The sequence below is a fragment of the Chrysochloris asiatica genome, unplaced genomic scaffold (genome assembly GCF_000296735.1).
Source record: "Chrysochloris asiatica unplaced genomic scaffold, ChrAsi1.0 scaffold00131, whole genome shotgun sequence".
NCBI lineage: Eukaryota > Metazoa > Chordata > Mammalia > Afrosoricida > Chrysochloridae > Chrysochloris > Chrysochloris asiatica.
The window spans coordinates 8781362-8799849 of NW_006408649.1; the positions used below are offsets into that span (position 1 = coordinate 8781362).

General features: G+C 38.6%; 1 protein-coding gene across 3 annotated transcripts in view; it reads left to right on the forward strand.

Annotated features, from left to right (window-relative positions):
- Positions 1-18488, forward strand: part of NOL10 (nucleolar protein 10) — a 189112-nt gene that overhangs the window by 108145 nt on the left and 62479 nt on the right. For all 3 annotated transcript variants that reach the window (XM_006869461.1, XM_006869463.1, XM_006869462.1), the window contains one exon: positions 15814-15940. In XM_006869461.1, the coding sequence (XP_006869523.1) occupies positions 15814-15940 (127 nt within the window). The remainder of the gene's footprint in view (positions 1-15813; positions 15941-18488) is intronic.

The following is an 18488-nucleotide window of genomic DNA, read 5'->3' on the forward strand; positions in this document are numbered from 1 at the left end:
CGCGCCCCGCGGTTCAGTTCTGCGTGAGGTGAGCTGTTTGCCGGCGCACGCCCGGCAGGGCTGAGGGACGCTGCTTGGTTCAGCGGGAGGCGGGTAGCTCGCTTTCGCGCGTCTCGCAGGCCGGCGGTACGCGGCTTGGGCAGGAGGGGAGCTGCTCGCCTGTGTGTGCTTGCGCCCGACGGGCCCCGGGAACACGGTTGGACTGTGCTGGGACCGGCGGACACGGGTCAACTGGGCAGGGCAGAAGTGGCTCCGGCAGGCACAGTCCGCGCCTGATGACGTCAGACAGTCGCCGCTTCTCTTTTCCTGCAGGCTTTTTTTGTTTTTTTTTCCCCTTTTTAAACTAACTTCCCTCTGTCCACTGTATGCGCAGAAATCCCACCTTGGGGTAGGTGTCACCAGTGGCTCTCCCTGTTTGAGTTTCCCAGCTACTGGAGGCTCCGCACGAGCTGGTTCCCGCCCCGCCCCCTCAAGCCCAAAGGAGCTGGGGCTGCCGCGTCGCAATTTTAAGAAGCCTGTAATTCCTTGCACAGTGATTTCTCAAAGAAGTGGGTCTCAGGCTCTGGCGCACTGAGATTCACGCGTGCTGTGAGACTGAGTTCCTACCTGGGAGGTTTAACTCGTGAGTTGCCTTCCTCCATCCTGGAGCCCCCACTCACCCGCACTGCCTGGCTGCCCTGGCAAACCTTCAAGTGCCTCTTCACAGTTCTTCTTTCTTCTGTCTTTGTGTCCTCTATAATGTATTCTCTCCATAGCAGCCAGAGTGGTTCTCTTGAGTGTAAATCAGATCATGACACTCCTCTGTTCAAAATACTCCCATGGCTGTCCGTCTCACCCAGAGAAAAAGTTCAAGTACTGAAGTAGCCTACAAGTCCCAGCATGATCCCACCCTGTGTTCTCTTCTCTGTTCCTTCTACATACTGGATTGGTCTTGTGGACCCCCAAACATTCTAAGCAATGTTGACATTTCAAGCCTTGGCACTTAGCAAGTGTTCTCATGGGCCACTCCCTTTGCTTCTTCAGTTGTCACCTCAGTGAGGCTTCTCTGTCTACCCTCTTCCCCTTCCTATGTATTCTCTATTACCGAACTCTGCTGTATTTTCCCCCATAGCAATTAACATTACCCATCATGCTCCATACTGCCTTTAATTTATCATTCCCTTTTCTGGACTGTAAAATTTTTTAAGGATAGAGATTTTTGTCTGCTGTTTGTGGCTGTCTCTCCAATAAGGGGGAGGGCGGGGGAGAGACACATTGTTAAGTGTTAAATAAATATTTGTTGAATAAATTAATTTTTGGCAACCTTTGCTTATTTAAGAAGACACTAACATGCTGATTGGAATCCTGGTGTGGAGTTGCAGGATAATGTGCTGGACCTCAAGGTCAGTTTGAGCCACAATGTTGACAGTTCAAACCCACTAACTGCTCCTCGAAAACCCTATACAGGGTTTCTGTGAGTTGGAGCCAACTCAACAGCATGTAATAACAACAGAATTCTGATTGGGGAGCTCTTTGTACATGGAGGTTATATTTTCACAGTAGTTTTCATGCTAACTATTCAGTTAATGGCTAATGAATGGAGTGTTTCCAAAACTCAATATCTGGAAGACTGTCTTTTAGGAGTCCTGGTATAGTGCTATAGGATAAGCATTGGACTGCTAACCCCAAGGTCAGTGGTTCAAACCCACCAGCCTCTCCTTGGAAACCCTGTATAGGGTCACTATGAGTTCAAACCAACTCAGCAGCGCTTAACAAATGTGTGTGTGTGTGTGTGTGTGTGTGTGTGTGACAAGATAGAGAGATAGAGAGATAGATAAAGCAGATAAAGGCCCGATATAGTGCTATAGGATAAGAACTGGACTGTTAACCATAAGATCAGTGGTTCAAACCCACCAGCCATTCTTTGGAAACCCTACACAGTCACTGTGAGTCAAAATGACTAAATGGCATTTACCAACAACAACAACATCTTTTAGGAACTTTCTGTTTCTCCAGAAAATACTTCTTCAGTTTCTTTCTGGATATGGTAGAGGATTAGAATGGCAAGAGTAAAAGCTGAGCAATATGGATATGCTTGTCTTCTGGCATTCTGACAATGAAAACATTAGCAAAGTGTCCCTCCATTTGATATTTATCCTGATTTCAGCCCCACAGATCAAGGCATTTGTGCCTGGTGACCTTAAGAGAGAGGATCATTTTTTCCTCACTTTCTCTAGAGGATTGGCCTCTGGACCCGTAAATCTCGGGGGAGAGCATTCAAGAGTCCCATCAACTTGAATAACCAACCCCCTTTGTTCAGTCTTTATCCTCTGTCTCTCCAGGTACTTGGAACCTCAAGTGCTGGGTCTCAGGAATTTTAAGGGGAAAGTTGGCCCTCTTTTCTCTTTGTTTAATCAGTTCCCATGTTAAATCTCCTAGCTACTGTATGTGTCTGTTCTCTATCCCCTTTAGGGTCAATGCCTTTTCATCTTCATTTACTATCAGTTTAACAAGGTTTAGGAGAGAATAGATTAAGATACATGGTTGTTAAGGTCCATAAGGTCAGTTTGAATTGTAAGGTCGGTGCTTCAAACTCTCCAGCTGCTCCTCAGAAACCCTATATTGGGTTGCTATGAGTTGGAACCAACTCAATGGCACTTAATAACAATAACAACAAGTGCTTGACTGGCAGATAGTGAGAAGATGGCATAAGGAATGTCATATTTTTTTTTAACCTTTTAGTCTTCTTTTCCTTATTTCATTTCAGTACCTAAACTACTTTTTCTAAAACAAAATAATGACAGATAAGAAGTTTTTTTCTTTTAAAATGTTGAAATCAAATTGCTCCTTTGCTAATCTGATTTTTAGGAACAAGAGAACAAAACATTACAAGTAGAGTACCTTTAAATGAATCATAATTACTCACGCAAATGCATGTAAACTTGGATATGCAATTAGGCAGCTAATTATGTTGAAAATGCAATTACATGCTTAAATACATGACCACTCCCTCTGACTCACCAGTTGCTTCTGTTGTCTTAAGCTTATGATCATTTCTTATTAAGCCCTAGCTGTCAGAGTTTGAAAATGCATGCTGGTGCTAGTGGTGCCTTTCTACTGATAATGAAGGGAAAGTTTGAAAAGGAAATTTTCTCTTCATTTATGAATTGCAGAGTAGGTCCTTTTAATTGGCAGAGTCCCATTCTCCTACTGCATGTACAGGTATTGCAAATAGAAAAAAAAAAAAAGATGCCAGTAGTAGTTACATTATAGTACAACTCCTGAGTCTCTTATCTGCAAACCTAAAATCAAGACAAAATGAAAAGATTTTTCTTACAAACCATCGTTGGCAAGATCTGACCTGATTTCATTTGAACTCAAAACTGATGTGTAATGATGAGGTTATTTTTTAGTCTATTTATCCCAAATTGTGTAACTGTGCAGGCGTGCTAATGTGTTTGATTATGGACCAATGACCCAGATCCCACTGAAGATTTCATGATCCTGTACAGTACACATATATAATTAGCTGCGTAATTGTATATCCAAGTTTACCTGTATGCATGTGAGTAATTGTGATTCACTTAAAGGTACTCATAGTGTTTTTAAAATACAGAAAAATTGAAGTCCAATCTATTTCTGGTCCCAAAGTTTCTTTTCTTTTTGTTTTAACTTTTTATTGTGATTTGGATGAAAGTTTTATTGGTTTTCCATTCAACAATGGTTAATTAATATATTCTGATTCATGACATTGATTGGGTTCCCCAGAATGTAACAGCACTCTGCCCACTTTCCCCCTTGTATTTACCATTTACATTCATTGGGCCCAAAATTTTTGATGAAGAGTTTTATCAAAAATTTTTTTATATGTTGTTGTTAGACATGGATATAAATTCTAATGAAGAATAAAACGCCCTATCTCTTATTTGAATTGCTGTAATTACTATTATTTTGCTATTATAGCTATTAGTTTTATTGCGGCTTTAGTTCTAGAACTGATTGATCATTTAGAATGTCTTGTGAAGCAGTCGTAACAAAATAATTAGGCAACATATATGGTGTTTTGGGGTCCTGGTATGGTGCTGTCAGATAAGCACTGGACTGTTAATCACAAGGTTGGTGGTTCAGACCCAACAGTCACTCCTCAGAAACCCTACTCAGGGTTACTATGAGTTGGAACTTACTTAGTGGCACTTACATAATAACAATATGGTGGCTGTGCGCCGTGGAGTTGGTTCTGACTCATAGCGACCCTATTTCTGAGGCTGTAAATCTTTACAGGAGCAGAAAGCCTCTTCTTTCTCCTGCGGAACAGCTGATAGTTTTGAACTGCTGACCTTGTGGTTTGCAGCCCTATTCGTAACCACTATGCTATGGTGTTGCTATTGTTGTTGAGTTGGTTCTGACTCATAACTACCATGTATAGGGTTTCCAGGCAGCAGCTAGTGGGTTTGCGCTGCTGATCTTGTGGTTTGCAGTCCAGTGCTGATCCTACAGCACTGCCCAGGAGTCATAGGATGTTAGGTGGTAGAAGTCTCCCATTGTTGCTATTCAGTACATGTGGTCCTTAAGTTTAAGGGTGTCACTGTGATACAATGTTTAAATTTAGTTTCTAGTATTGTAAGAAACCGTGGGAACACAGCAGTTAAAGGGCTTGACTGATAACAAAAAGGTTGGTGGTTCAAATACACCTATTACTCCATAGGAAAATGATGTGTCAGTCTGCTTCTGTAGAGATTTATAGCATTGACAACCCTGTGGGGCAGTTCTTAGCTCTGGTAGCGTAGTGGTTACAAATCGGGCTGTGAACCACAAGGTCCGCAGTTCAAAACTACCAGCTGTTCCGCAGGAGAAAAGAGGAGGCTTTCTGCTCCCATAAAGAGTACAGCCTCGGAAACCCTGTACAGGGTTGCTATGAGTCAGAACCGACTCCACAGCACATAACAACAACAACAAAACAACAGGATTATAATTTTTAAAAAGATCACGCAAAGGAAAAATGAACAATTCTAATCAAGGATCTTCTTCATAATGGATAGAATACATTTTTTTTTTTTACGTCACATTAAATTGTAGCTGGCAAGTATGGTAATTAATATTTGTTGTCAGAACTGCTCCTTAGGGTTTTCAAAGCTGCGTGGCCTTTCAGAAGCAGATTGTCAGGACTGCCTTCGAAGGTGCTATTTACTGCATGGATTCAAACTGCCAAGCTTTGCACTGGTAGTTGAGTGCTTAATTATTTTGCTACCTAGCCTCCATAAGTAATTTTTACTAATTATAAAATCATAACGTCCTGGAGTTTTTCAAAGCCTAGCCTCATATGTCTCCATCAAAGCTTTCAGCAGAGAAAGGACTCCCTCAGAACTATTTAAAAATGTCTCTGCTCTGGCACTAATTACATTAGATTGTACTGATTGTTTACGTGTTCTTCCCACACTTTGTTTTCTTTATATTTGACATATTTGGTACTTGTTGTTGTTATTAGGTACCATCAAGTCGATTCCAGCTCATAGCAATCGTATGCACAACAACAAGCTTAAGATGACTGTGGGGCTGGCCCAGGATTGCCCAGTCCTGCGCCATCCTCATAGTCATCTTAACCTTGAGCTTATTGCTGTTGTCAGGGTGTCAGCCCACCTTGTTAAGATTCTTCCTCTTATTGACTGGCCCTCCATTTACCAATCATGATGACTTTCTCCAGGGACTGTTCCCTCCCGGCATTCCAAAGTACTACAAAAAAAGTCTAGCCCTCCTCACTTCTGAGGTACATTCTGGCAAGTTCTAAGGATATTTGTGTATCCTTCTGATAGTTCCTGGTACTTTGAATATTATTTGCCAACCCTATAGTTCAAATGCATTCTGGCAAGTTCTAAGGATATTTGTGTATCCTTCTGATGCTTCCTGGTACTTTGAATATTATTTGCCAACCCTGTAGTTCAAATGCATAGATTCTTCTATGGTCTTCCTTATTCGTTGTTCAGTATGACTAGGGCTAGGCAGTACTTAGTTCTCAAACTGACACCTTTGCTGTTGGACACTTCACAGAGCTCTTTTGCAACAGATTTGGCTAATACAGTATGTCTTGTCATTTCTTGACTATTGCTTCCATGAGTGTTGGTAATGGAACCAAGCCAAATGAAGTCTTTGTCAGCGTCAGTACTTTTTTCCATTTACCATGATGTTGTTTACTGGTCCAGTGGTAAGGAATTTTGTTTTCTTTATATTGAGGCGGAACCCGTACTAGGTGTTGCGGGTTTTTGATCTTCATCAGTAAGTATTTTAAGTCCTCTTCACTTTCAGGAAGCAAGGTTGTATTATCTGCACATCTCAGGTTGTTGTTCATTAGTCTTCCTCCAATCTTGATGCCATGTTCTTCCTCATATAATCCAGTTTTTCAGATTCTTTGATCAGTGTATAGTTGAATAAGTTTGGTGAAAAAATACAACCCTGGTGCACATCTTTCCTAATTTTAAAACATTCAGTGTCTCCTTGTTCTGTTTGAATGGCTGCCTCTTGGTCTATATACAGGTTCCTCATGAGCACAATTAAGTGTTCTTAAATACTCTCTGCAATGCTATCTATAGCTTATCATGATCCATACAGTTGAAAACCTTTGCATAGTCAATAAAGTACAGGCAAACATCTTTCTGGTAGTCTCTGCTTTTACCCAAGATCCGTCTGACATCAGCAATGATATCCCTCGTTCTATATCCTCATCTGAATCCAGAGTGAACTTCCGGCACTTCCCTGACAATGTATTGTTGCAGCTTTTAAAAAAATTATCTTTAACATAATTTTACTTGCATCTGATATTAATGATATTGTCTGATGATTTCTGCATTCTATTGGGTTACTTCTCTTTGGAGTGGACACAAATATGGATCTCATCCAGTAAGTTGGTCAGATAACTGTCTTCCAGATTTTTTGGCATAGATGAGATAGTGTTTCCAGTGCTGCATAGTTTGTTGAAAGATTTTAATTTATAGTCTATTAATTCCTGGAGCATTGTTCTTTACCAGTGCCTTCAATGCACTTTGAACTTCTTCTTTCAGTACTATTGACTCTTGGTTATAAACTATCTCTAAGTGATTGAACATCATCCATTTCTTTTGTTTCAGTGGCTCTGTGCATTCCTTCCATCTTCTTTTGATCCTTTCTGCATCATTCAGTATTTTGCCCATGGACTTCTTCAGTATTGCAAGTCGAGACTTTAATTTTTCCACTTCAGTTCTTTCAGCTTGAGAAATGCTGATTCGGTTTGTTCCTTTTCAACTCTTGGTCTTTCACATTTCATTATAATACTTAACTTTGTCTTTTTGAGCTGCCCTTTCAATTTTCTGTTCAGTTCTTTTACTTCCTCATTTCTTCCATTTGCTTTAGCATCTGTACACTGGAGAGCAAGTTTAAGAATCTCTGCTGACATTTATTTTCATTTTTTCCTTCTTTCTTGTCTTAGCGACCTTTTGCTTTCCTCATGTATGTTGTGCTGATGTCATCCTACAGCTCTTATGGTCTTTGGTCATTAATGTCTAATGCATGAATTCTGTTCTTGAGATGATTTCTAAATTCAGGTGGGATATAGTTAAGGTCAAATTTTGGCTTTTGTGGGCTTGTTATTTTTCTTCTTCAGCTTCAGCCTGAAATTGCATGTGAGTAATTGATGGTCTTTTCCACAGTTAGCCCCTGGCCTTGTTTTAGCTGATGATGGCTTTTTCTCTGTATCTTCCCATAGGTGTAGTCAGTTTGATTTCTGTGTATTGCATCTGGTGAGATCCATGTGTATAGTCATCTTTTTTGTTGTTTTAAAAAGGTATTTGCAATGAAGAAGTCACTGGTGTTGCAAAAGTCTATTATGTGATCTTTAGCATCATTTCCATCACCAAGGCCATATTTTCCAACTACTGATCCTTCTTTGTTTCCAACCTTTGCATTCCAGTCACCGGTGATTATCAATACATCTTGATTGCATCTGTGATCAATTTTAGACTGAAGAATTGGTAGAATTCTTCAATTTCATCATTACTGGCTTTAGTTATTGGTGTATAAATTTAAATAATAGTGGTATTAACTTGTCTTCCTTGTAGTTGTATGGAAATTACCCTATCACAGACAATATTGTACCTCAAGATCTTGAAATGTTCTTTTTGATGATGAATATGATGCCATTCTTCTTCAACTGATCATTCCCAACATAGTAAACTATATTATTGTCAGATTCAAAATGTCCATTACGTGTCCATTTCAGGTAACTAATGCCCAGGATATTGGTCTTTGTGCCTTTCATTTAAATTTTGACATCTTCTAATTTTGCTAGATTTATACTATGTAAATCTCATGTTCCAATTATTAATGGATGTTTGTAGTGATTTCTCCTCATTTTGAGTTGTACCCCATCAGCAAATGACATTCTGAAAATTTTACTCCATTCACATCATCACGGTCAACTCTACTTTGAGGAGGCAGCTCATTTCCAGTTGTATTTTGAGGGTCTTCCAACCTGGACTAATTTTCCAGCCCTGTATTTGACAGTATTCTGGTTGTCTTCATCATGTTTCAGTATTCAATATTCTGGTGCAATGTTCTGATAGTGTTCCACTGCTATTCATAACATTTTTGTGGCTAAACATTTAGAAGTAACCTGTCACTCCTTCCTCCTAGTCTGTCTTAGTCTGGAAGCTTAGTTGAAACCTGTCTACTATTGGTGTATCATTATGGTATTGAAAATACCAGTGGTACAGCTTCACGTGGCAATCCACCACAGTATGAGACTCTGACAGACTAGTGGTGGATGTAGTACTTTTTTTGTATGTCTTAATTTTTTGAATGAATAAAGGTGAAACATTTTAAGATTAATGTAGTATAAATATACTTGAAACAACTCGCCATTTTGAATTTTTTTGCAAGGTTGGCAGTTCAAACCCACCAATTATTCCTTGGGAAAAAGAGGAAGCCTTTTATTCCCATAATGATTTATAGCTTTGGAAACTCTACACAGTGCCGTTGTGAGTCGAAGTTGATTCGGTAGCAGTGAGTTTTGTTTCCTTTGTAGTCTATTAAGCATGCTGTTATTGTTAAGTGCTGTTGAGTCTCCAACCCATAGGGCCCCTGCATAGGGTTTCTGAATAGCAGCTGTTCAAACCAAACTTGTGGGTGAGTGCTTATCTCACAGCATCACACCAGGACTTCAAGTATGCTGTAGTGTTATGAAAAAGTTTGAAGAATTGTGAGAATTACCAAAATGTGAAATAGACCCAAGTGAGAACATGCTGTTGGAAAAATGATGCTAATACTCGTTTGATGCATGGTTATATAAAACACAGTATCTGTGATGGGCAGTAAAGTGTCATAAAATAAGGCATGCCTGTACTAAGGTAGGATATTCATAAAAGCAGAGTGGCATAAGGCAAACTTTTGAAAAGTGGGGGATACCTGGACTTTACAAAGTAGTTCTAATATACAACACGAAGGAAGTTAATGGAAGAATGATGAGGGTAGGAGAATCCATGAGAAGGAGTGCAAGAGTGAGTTAAAGGAAACAGAGGTAAATGCTGTTGGGTACATAATCCTGGCATGCCAGTGATCTACTGATAGATATATGGATAAATACACAGGCTAAGTTGAAAGCTGAGAGAGGCTTGCGACTGTGTGGATCCTAAGAAGCTATGGGTAACACTGTGAAGAATGGGTATTCCAGAAAACTAATTGTGCTCTTGAAGAAACCTGCACACAGACCAACAGGCAGTATGAACATAACAAGGCTACACTGCATGTTTTAAAATCAGAAAAGGTGTGCACCAGGGTTGTATTTTTTTACTATATTTAGTCTGTATGCTGAGCAAATAATTTGAGAAGCTAGATTATTGAAGAACATGGCATCAGGATGGGAGGAAAACTTATTAACAACCTGAGATATAGACAGATAACACAGCCTTGCTGGCTGAAAGTGAAGAGGACTTAAAATACTTACTGACATAGTATCAGACTATTTTGTTGAGTAGCAGTGGGTCTTAAAAGCTCATGAGCAGCCATCTAAGGTGCAACTATTGGTCTCCCTGTGCAGGGGAGAGACGAGTGATAAAAATGGGCTTGATGGCCTTTATGCTGTTCTTCTTGGTAACTTCCTGTCAAGTCAGTTTCTACTCATGGTGACCCCATGTGTCAGAGAAAGAGCAGCTCTATAAGCTTTGTCTTAATCAGGATTCTCACGAAGAGCAAAACCACTGAAACATCTATAGATATTTGTTGTTGTTGAATGCCACTGAGTTGGTTCCAACTCATAGTGACCCCCTGTGTAGGGTTTCCGAGGAGCATCTGATGAGTTTGAAACATCTTGCATTCCAAACCGACCTTGAGGTCGAGTGCTTCTTCTTTGGTGCCACACCAGGACTTCAACCACACCATAGAGGGAAGTTTATTAAAATTCATAGGGAGTTGACTGAGAAGGGTAACCCATTCCACACTGCACTTTTGAAAAATCACTGTGTCACACCCCACAGATGTGGTGAGGCGGAAAGAAAGACTGAGGATTATTAATTAGATGGATGATTAAGGGAGATTTAACAGATCAAGGATGATTTAAAAAAAAACAAACACAGCAACATATTAATGTTATTACAATGAACCAAAATGTACTGATTCAGTAGCTCACACAATTTTAGGGGACTGACAAGTCCCATATTTCTGGATCAGACAGCAAGTTAAGGGCTTCTGGCAGGCTGAAGTTTTCTGCAGGTTTAGGTAGTTATGTTGTTGTTGTTGCTAAGGGCTTTCTAGTCGGTTCCAACCCATAGCGACCCTGTGTAGGATTTCTGAGGAACAGCTGGTGAACTTGAACAGCCAAACTTGCAGTTAATGCACAGTCTGGTGCATTAACCCACAGCGCCACACCAAGACTCCTGGTAGTTATGTTGTTGTTAAGTACCATGAAGTCAATTCCGACTCATAGCAACCCTGAACAGGGTTTCCGAAGCTGTAAATCTTTACAGCAGCAGAAAGCCTCATCTTTCTCCTGCAGAACAGCTGGTAGTTTCGAACTGCTGACATAAAAGTTCGCAGCCCGACTCGTAACCACTACGCTACCAGAGCTATAGGGGCTTGCAAATTCTAAATCTACAAGTCAGACGTCAGGTTGAACACTTCTTTTCTTGCTGGAGGTCAAGCTACGAGAAGATTGCAAAATCAATATATAAATGCTTGGGTTTGTCAGAACATACATATTGAAGGCAGGTCCTAGCCTGAAGCTCCTCTTTCATCTGATTGGCAGCTCCTATCAGACCTCAAAATGAAAGATGATTTCCTATTTTCTGCCAAGTCATGGAGATTTATGGCCTAACCAAGTTTACACATATAGCGGTAACCATCACTGGGTGTCCAAGGCTGTGACTTTTCAGAAGCAGATCACAAGACTTTACTTTCAAGGCACATCTGGATGGGTTTGAACCACCAAAGTTTTGGCTAATAGTGGACCATGTAACTGTGTCACCCAGAGATTCCAGCAATGATTAATCCCTCCTTATTGGTTATGCTAAGAAACCTTGATAGCCTAATAGGTTACAGTTTGGGCTGCTAACTGCAAGACCAACAGTTCGAGTCCATTGCTGGTAGCATAGTAGGTTACTTACTTGGGTTGCTAACCTCAAGGTCAGCAGTTTGAATCTGCCAGCGGGTTCTTGGGAGAAAGATGAGACTTTCTGCACCTGTAAAGATTTGCAGTTTCAGAAACACAATACAGGGTGTGTATGAGTTGGAACCGACTCAGTGGCACACCACCACCATTGGTTACACTAACCACTAGTTTTGTACCTTACTCGTAGGCCTTTGAGGGAAGCACTTAATGTTACTAAAATCTACAGTTAATACCAGTGGAAATCAGCATTTCAACTTGGTTCTGGTTGTTCTGCTGTTTTTATCTCCCCCCCCCCCATCAGAAAAGGAACTGGAGAAATGTGATTAATAAAGTCAACCCACAGATTTCATTTTGTTTTTCATGAAAATATTTCCTCCTATAAAATTTAATGGTCATGCATATGATTGAAGACATTATTTACCACAACTAGACTTGTCCCCTGAGAGGCAATTTAAAACAATTCCATTAGAATCCAGATAGGTAATCAGAAAGACTGTAATGGAACATTATAAAACAGGACTATGTGAAAAATAAATTCAGTTCTGACCTGATATTTTGGTATTCTTCCATCCCTCGCATCTCCCCGCCACCAAAAAAAAAAAAAAAGGGAGGGGGCAAGAAAAACTAGTATAATCTTTTAATAGGCTTTGAAGTGCATGTTTTTAGTTGAATTGCATTTGAAACGATTTTATCCTGAGGTCTTTTGAGTAACCATTACACCTTTGCTTAGAATACAAAATAGATCTTTCACCAAAAAATGTTCTTATATTCAGTAATTTTGTGGTGAGGTACTTGAGTATTTTTATCTGAATAAGGAAAATTAGACTATTTGAAAAATTTTTTGAAACAGGACCCCTTTAAGTGTTAGTACTTGTGTACATAAAATTTATGGGTACCTTGTGTTTTATGTAGGGTTGGATTTATTAAATATTTCTTGAGCAGCTACTGCCTGGCAGGTACTGTTTTAGGTACTAGAAATCCAGCAGCTAACAAAACAAGTGAAGATGACAGTATCTTGAATCTTCTCATATGCTAGAAAAGTGATGATATGAGATGATTTCAAAAAGTTTGTGGGAAAATGGAATTAAAAGATAATAGAAGTTTTCTACAAACTGTTGGAAGCCCACCTCGTAATGTTCTGTCATCCTACCTAAAGAAGAGAAGATTGCTTTCCTAGGTTACCTATCATTATTTGGTAGATAGAGCTTTGTATTTGCAGATTCATGACTGATTGAAATATACCCTGATCATTAAAAGTGTATGTATACTCTCATACTCAGAAAGCACCCTATGGCTTTCCTAGCTTGCTCGTATGTTCATTACCACCAGTAATGTTTCCCTCATCCTACTATATTAAAGTATGTTTATTCATTGTTCCCAACCTTCCCTGCTTTTTTTCTGCTGTCATCTCTCTTAGTCTGTTGTTTCATACAAGTTTGTGTGTGTATTCATCCACCTTTGTACTATAGCTAGATTTTGAACTTCTTTCGGGAGATCATAGTGTCTTTGGATTAGCACACTGCTTTATTAGAATAGCTTTTGATATGAATATGTGTTGATATCAAGCTACTGTCTCATAGTTGCTTAAAATCATAGGAATTACTTTAGAATATGTTCTATATAGAGTTTTGTTTTTTTTGTTTTTTTTTAATACCCTGTATCTTTTGTCTTAAGTGTTTAAAAATCATTTATGGTTAGAATTAAACCACTTAGTAGTATTTTAAAGCCTTTACTTTTGTTAAGAAAAATTACATAGATTAGGCTAGTATAAACTTTTTATTGTGAGTTGGGTGAAGAGCAGATATTTGGTTTTACATTTAACACTTCATACACATATTGTTTCATCTATTGATTGCAGTCCTCTCAGTGTAACATCACTTGTACCAATATGAAACTTCTCTATTGGACTTCTTTAATGTTCATTAAGAGTTGTTTTTCATGTTTATAACCTTAGCCTTGTGTGTTGGGGTAAAGTGGGGTTGAGGAGGGAAGGGATAGGGAATCACACTCTCCAATCATGCCAAACCAGGTAGCTAATTTGTATTACCATCATCTCTCTCTCTATCTCTCTCTTTCTGATTAATCTGCTTTATTTTACTAAAGTATACCCTTGATAAGGGTCTTAACAGGGATCATTTTTCTTTGGTAGAACTCTCTTCCTTCTCCATAAAAACTTAAGCTAGATTGGGTAATATTTATTAAACTTCTTGCTTTTTCATGTATAGTAATTACTACCAAGATGAACAGGAAAGGGTTATTAGAAGTTCCATTTTGTCTGAATGCAGTATTCTCTGTTCAGAAAGGGAGAATTTCAATAGCATTTTTCCATTTAATGAGCTTTATTTCCTTTGGAATGAGCATTGACCTCAATGGAAAAGATTTGTATCAACAGCAAAAAAAAAAAGTAAAAAGCAAAATAACAATGTTTGTAACAGTAGTTAGATTTCAAGTTTACATATTCTACTCATATTTCATTACTGACTTATAAATTTTATTTTTTTTATTAGTTAAATAAAGTAGGCCAAGCAAAGTTTAATATAATTATCAAGTAATTAGTTGAAAATTTTCAAAAGATGGTAAAAATCCTTTTAGGCTTTTGTTTGTCATGGTACCAAACTTTAAAAATCTTCTTTTGCAAATTTGCTTTTGTAAATTCTCATACTTTTTTAAAAAAGTTTTTATTGTGAACTGAGTGATAGTTTACATGGAGACCATTGGCTTTATACCATTGTTTCATTGCAATGATTACAATCTCCTCAGTGCATCATCATTCAACAGTATTTGCTTCCATTCTGTGTTTTTTTGGGGGGCGGGGGGGGGGGGGGGAGGGAAGGTACACAGAAATACTCAGGAATATATAATAATTTAAACAACCAAAGAGTACATTCTGCAAGTCTGCCACCTGGCTGCCAGCACCCAGTCCCTGTCTTTCCATGAGTCTAGAGTCCTCAACTGCTCCTTCTCTCCATGTCGCCATCTGTGCCACCATCTCTGGTATCACTGCTTCTCTGGATAGGGTCCTGCACTCTGCTTGTGCTCTTCTTTCTTGATGGTCCTAGGTTCCTCTGTTTCTGTAGTATAAGATTGACTACTCCCCCATTTTTGTTATAAAACTTCTACCTTTACAGTTGTGAGAGTCACAATTAGTCATGATAACAATTTTTCACTATTGAATCATAAGAATCTTATCCCCATCTCTTTTCACCAGACCCATCTAGACAAGATGAAAACTATCCAATGGGAACTCTACCTTCCCCTGCACATGTAAACCAAACTCCTCTTGAAAACTTGTAAGCCAGTCAGTTCATGCCTTTATCATCACTACATTTTAGGTAGCCAATACCTAAGTTGCCCATCCCTATTTACCTTATATACAGAGGGGATAGGATTGGTTTTGGGTGTGAAGACTCCTTCCCTCTTGGTATTTTGAGCTACTACATCCATAAGTATAGGTCAAGTTCATCAAATGGTAACAATTTACTCTCGTTTCATTTATCAAAAAAAAAAATACATTTTTTTATCTTCCTCTCTAGTCAAGTTCTGATTATCAAGCCATCGAGGCTACTCAAATGGGTCTCATACTTTTTTGAATGAGAGAGTAATGCTGGATGAATAGGTTGTTGTTGTTATGTGCCGTGGAGTCGGTTCCAACTCATAGCGACCCTACACAGGGTTTCCGAGGTTGTAAATCTTTATGGGAGCAGACTGCCTCATCTTTCTCCCGCGGAACTACTGGTAGTTTCAAACTACTGATGAATGGGTAGATATTAATTATTATAAGTACCTGACTTCCTTATTGGCATTTTTATCATTCTAATGTAAGAACATTCATTAATATTTTTGTATTTTAGTGCTATAGGATAAGTACTCGACCTCAAGGTTGGTTTGAACCACAAGGTCGGAAGTTCAAACTCACCTGCCACCCCTTGGGAACCCTATACAGGGTCGCTATAAGTTGGAAACAACTCAACGGCACTAACAACAGCAACAAATTTTAGACTTGAGATGTTTTCCCTTTGTAAACAAAAATGTTTGCTATTTCTTTTGTTGTCTTTTTGTACTTTTTATATATTTACAAGTTTTCAATACTATTTCTAGAAACAAGGATTAAAAAGTTAATTTAAAGAAATCTGTTTGTAAAATAATTAACTTTTAATTGTGATACCATGAAAAAGTACGTTTTCTGACTTTCTGATAAATGCCAACAGGTTTTGGGCCCTGCTCCCAGGTGGTGTTCCTTCTTAGACAATTTGACAGAAGAATTAGAAGAGAATCCGGAAAGCACAGTTTATGATGATTATAAATTTGTCACCAGGAAAGACCTTGAAAATTTAGGTAAAAAAATTATGATAAAAAATGTTAATGCTAACATATCTACTCTTTTGTTGTTTTGAATATTAGAACTGGTCATTAATGCATGTTTATCTGACTTTCTTCATCTTTTGTCAAATCAGGTAATATACATACCATATATCATCAAATTGATAATCACTGCTTGAAAATTCAGATAAATTCCGCCTTTTCTGGATTTTAAATGAAGGCTTTTTTTTTTAAAGCTTATTAACTTGTGGTGCTGTAGGATAAGCGCTTGACCACAAGGTCAGCTTGAACCACAAGGTCAGCAGTTCAAACTCACCAGCTGCCCCTTGGAGCTCTATACAGGGTCGCTATAGTCAGAACCTACTCAATGGCACTTAACAACAAACAGCAACAGCTTAGTATACAGAAAAAAGTATCTTTTCAGAAATAAACCATAAGCAAATCCTTTTTGACTCCCTTGTTGGTTTGTTTATAGCAGAACTAATCCAAAACTTAGAGCCCATAGATTGAATCCTTGAATGTAATAGAACTTTAATAGTAACTTTAGGTTTAAAGGTCACAAATTAAGAAATGCCTCTTACTAGAGTAGCAGGATTGCATTGGGCAAATCTGTTGTACAGGGGCCTCTTTAAAGTGTTCAAGAGCAAAGATAATCAGTTGTGGACTAAGGTACACCTGACCCAGGCCATGGTATTTTCAGTAGCTTCATTACATGTGAAAGTTGGACAGTGAGGAAGGAAGATCATAGAAGAATTTATGCTTTCGAATTATGGTGATAGAAAATAATATTGGAAGTACCATGGAACTACCAGAAGAACAAACAAATTTGTGTTGGAAAAAGTACAGCCAGAATGGTGTACTTATACTCGGACATGTTATCAGGAGAAAGGACATCGGGTTTGGTTAAGTGGAGGGTCATCATAAAAGAGGAAGACACCCCCCCACCCCCCGCCCAAACAAGGTGGATTCGTATAGTGGCAGCAGCAATGGGCGCAATCACAACAATTGTGAGGATGGTGTAAGACCCGGCAGTGTTTTGTTCTGTCAGAGAAGCAAAACTTTAATATGTAATGCTTACAGTGTGCCAGACAAATAATTATAAGTGCCTTACATAGAACACATTTATTCCTCACAACCCTGTAGAATTGTGCTATTATGATTCCATTTTATATATAAGGAAGTTGAGGCACAGAATGATTAAAGTAACTTGATAAAGATTTCATTGGCAGTAAATCTGAGAGTCGGGATTTACACCTAGAGTCTATGCACGTTACCTCAGTCATGATAATCCCTCCAACCTAAACCTAAAAACCCATTGCCATTGAGTTGACTCCAATTCATAGCGACCCTACCCTATAGGAGTCTAAGTTAGAGTCTAAGGCTGTAGTCTTTACTGGAACAGACTGCCTCATCTTTCTCTAATGTAGCTTCTGGTGGGTTCAAACAAACGACCTTTAACTTAGCTACTGAGCGCTTAACCACTGTACCACTGGTTGATATGAGGGGATTTCAAACATTTTTCATAAACATTTGAAATCTCCTTTGTATATTTATTTTGGGTGAGGGAAACAGTTATATAGCTTGAGGGCTCCTTTGTCCCTCAAAAGAGCATATTTGATACAGTTGTCTAACATAGTTTGTAGGATAAAGAGAGTGGTGGTGGTTCCACCTCACAGCTACCCTGAATAGGGTTTCCGAGGCTGTAAACTTTTATGGGAGCAGAAAGCCTCATCTTTTTCCTGCGGAATGGCTGGTGGTTTCAAACGGCTGACCGTAAAGTTAGCAGCCCGATTCATAACTACTACACTACCAGCGCTCCTTGGTAAAGAGAGTAGATGTTAATAATCTTGTTTTTTGTTGTTGGGGAAAGGGCTACCTAGCTAATTAGTGAGAATGGGAAAACTTAGTTGTTTTTGGAACAAATAGATGTAATAGATAGATTAATAGGATGTTTTCAATTTTATTTTTAATCTGTGTCTCATAACATGTGCTAAATCCAGGCCAGAATTATTTACTATCAGTCACCACTCAATTCTTTAATTTTTAATGTCTTTAAACCAAAGAGAATTGCATTCAACCACTTTGTAATGGCTTAGGACTGAAGTAGGAGATTCCTTTTCCCCCCTTAGAAAATCTTGGAACTGTTGTTCTATGGAACTAGCTATGGAAGACTCTGCTGCTATCAGATTATTTACAATTAAATTGTCTTAATGTGAAAAGCTTTCTGCTCAACTTTTCACTTATGACTTGTGGTGGCAATGGTTCTGTGACATATATATCAGTTTTACAGACCTAATGAAGTAAATAAAATTGGTTGTTGCTTTCATTGATATATGAGGGGGCTTCAAAAAGTTTATGGAAAAATGAAATAGATAATAGAATTTTTCCACAAGTTTTTTGAAGTCCTCTTGTATATATTTTATAGACTGGCAGTTATTCAGACTTACTACTCTGGTGAAGATTAGCTAATAAACTCATATATGCACACACATAAATTCTGATAGCTGTGCAGTGGTGCATTTCACTGAGGTTCAGATCTCTTTCTTTTTTTTTTTTTTTTTTT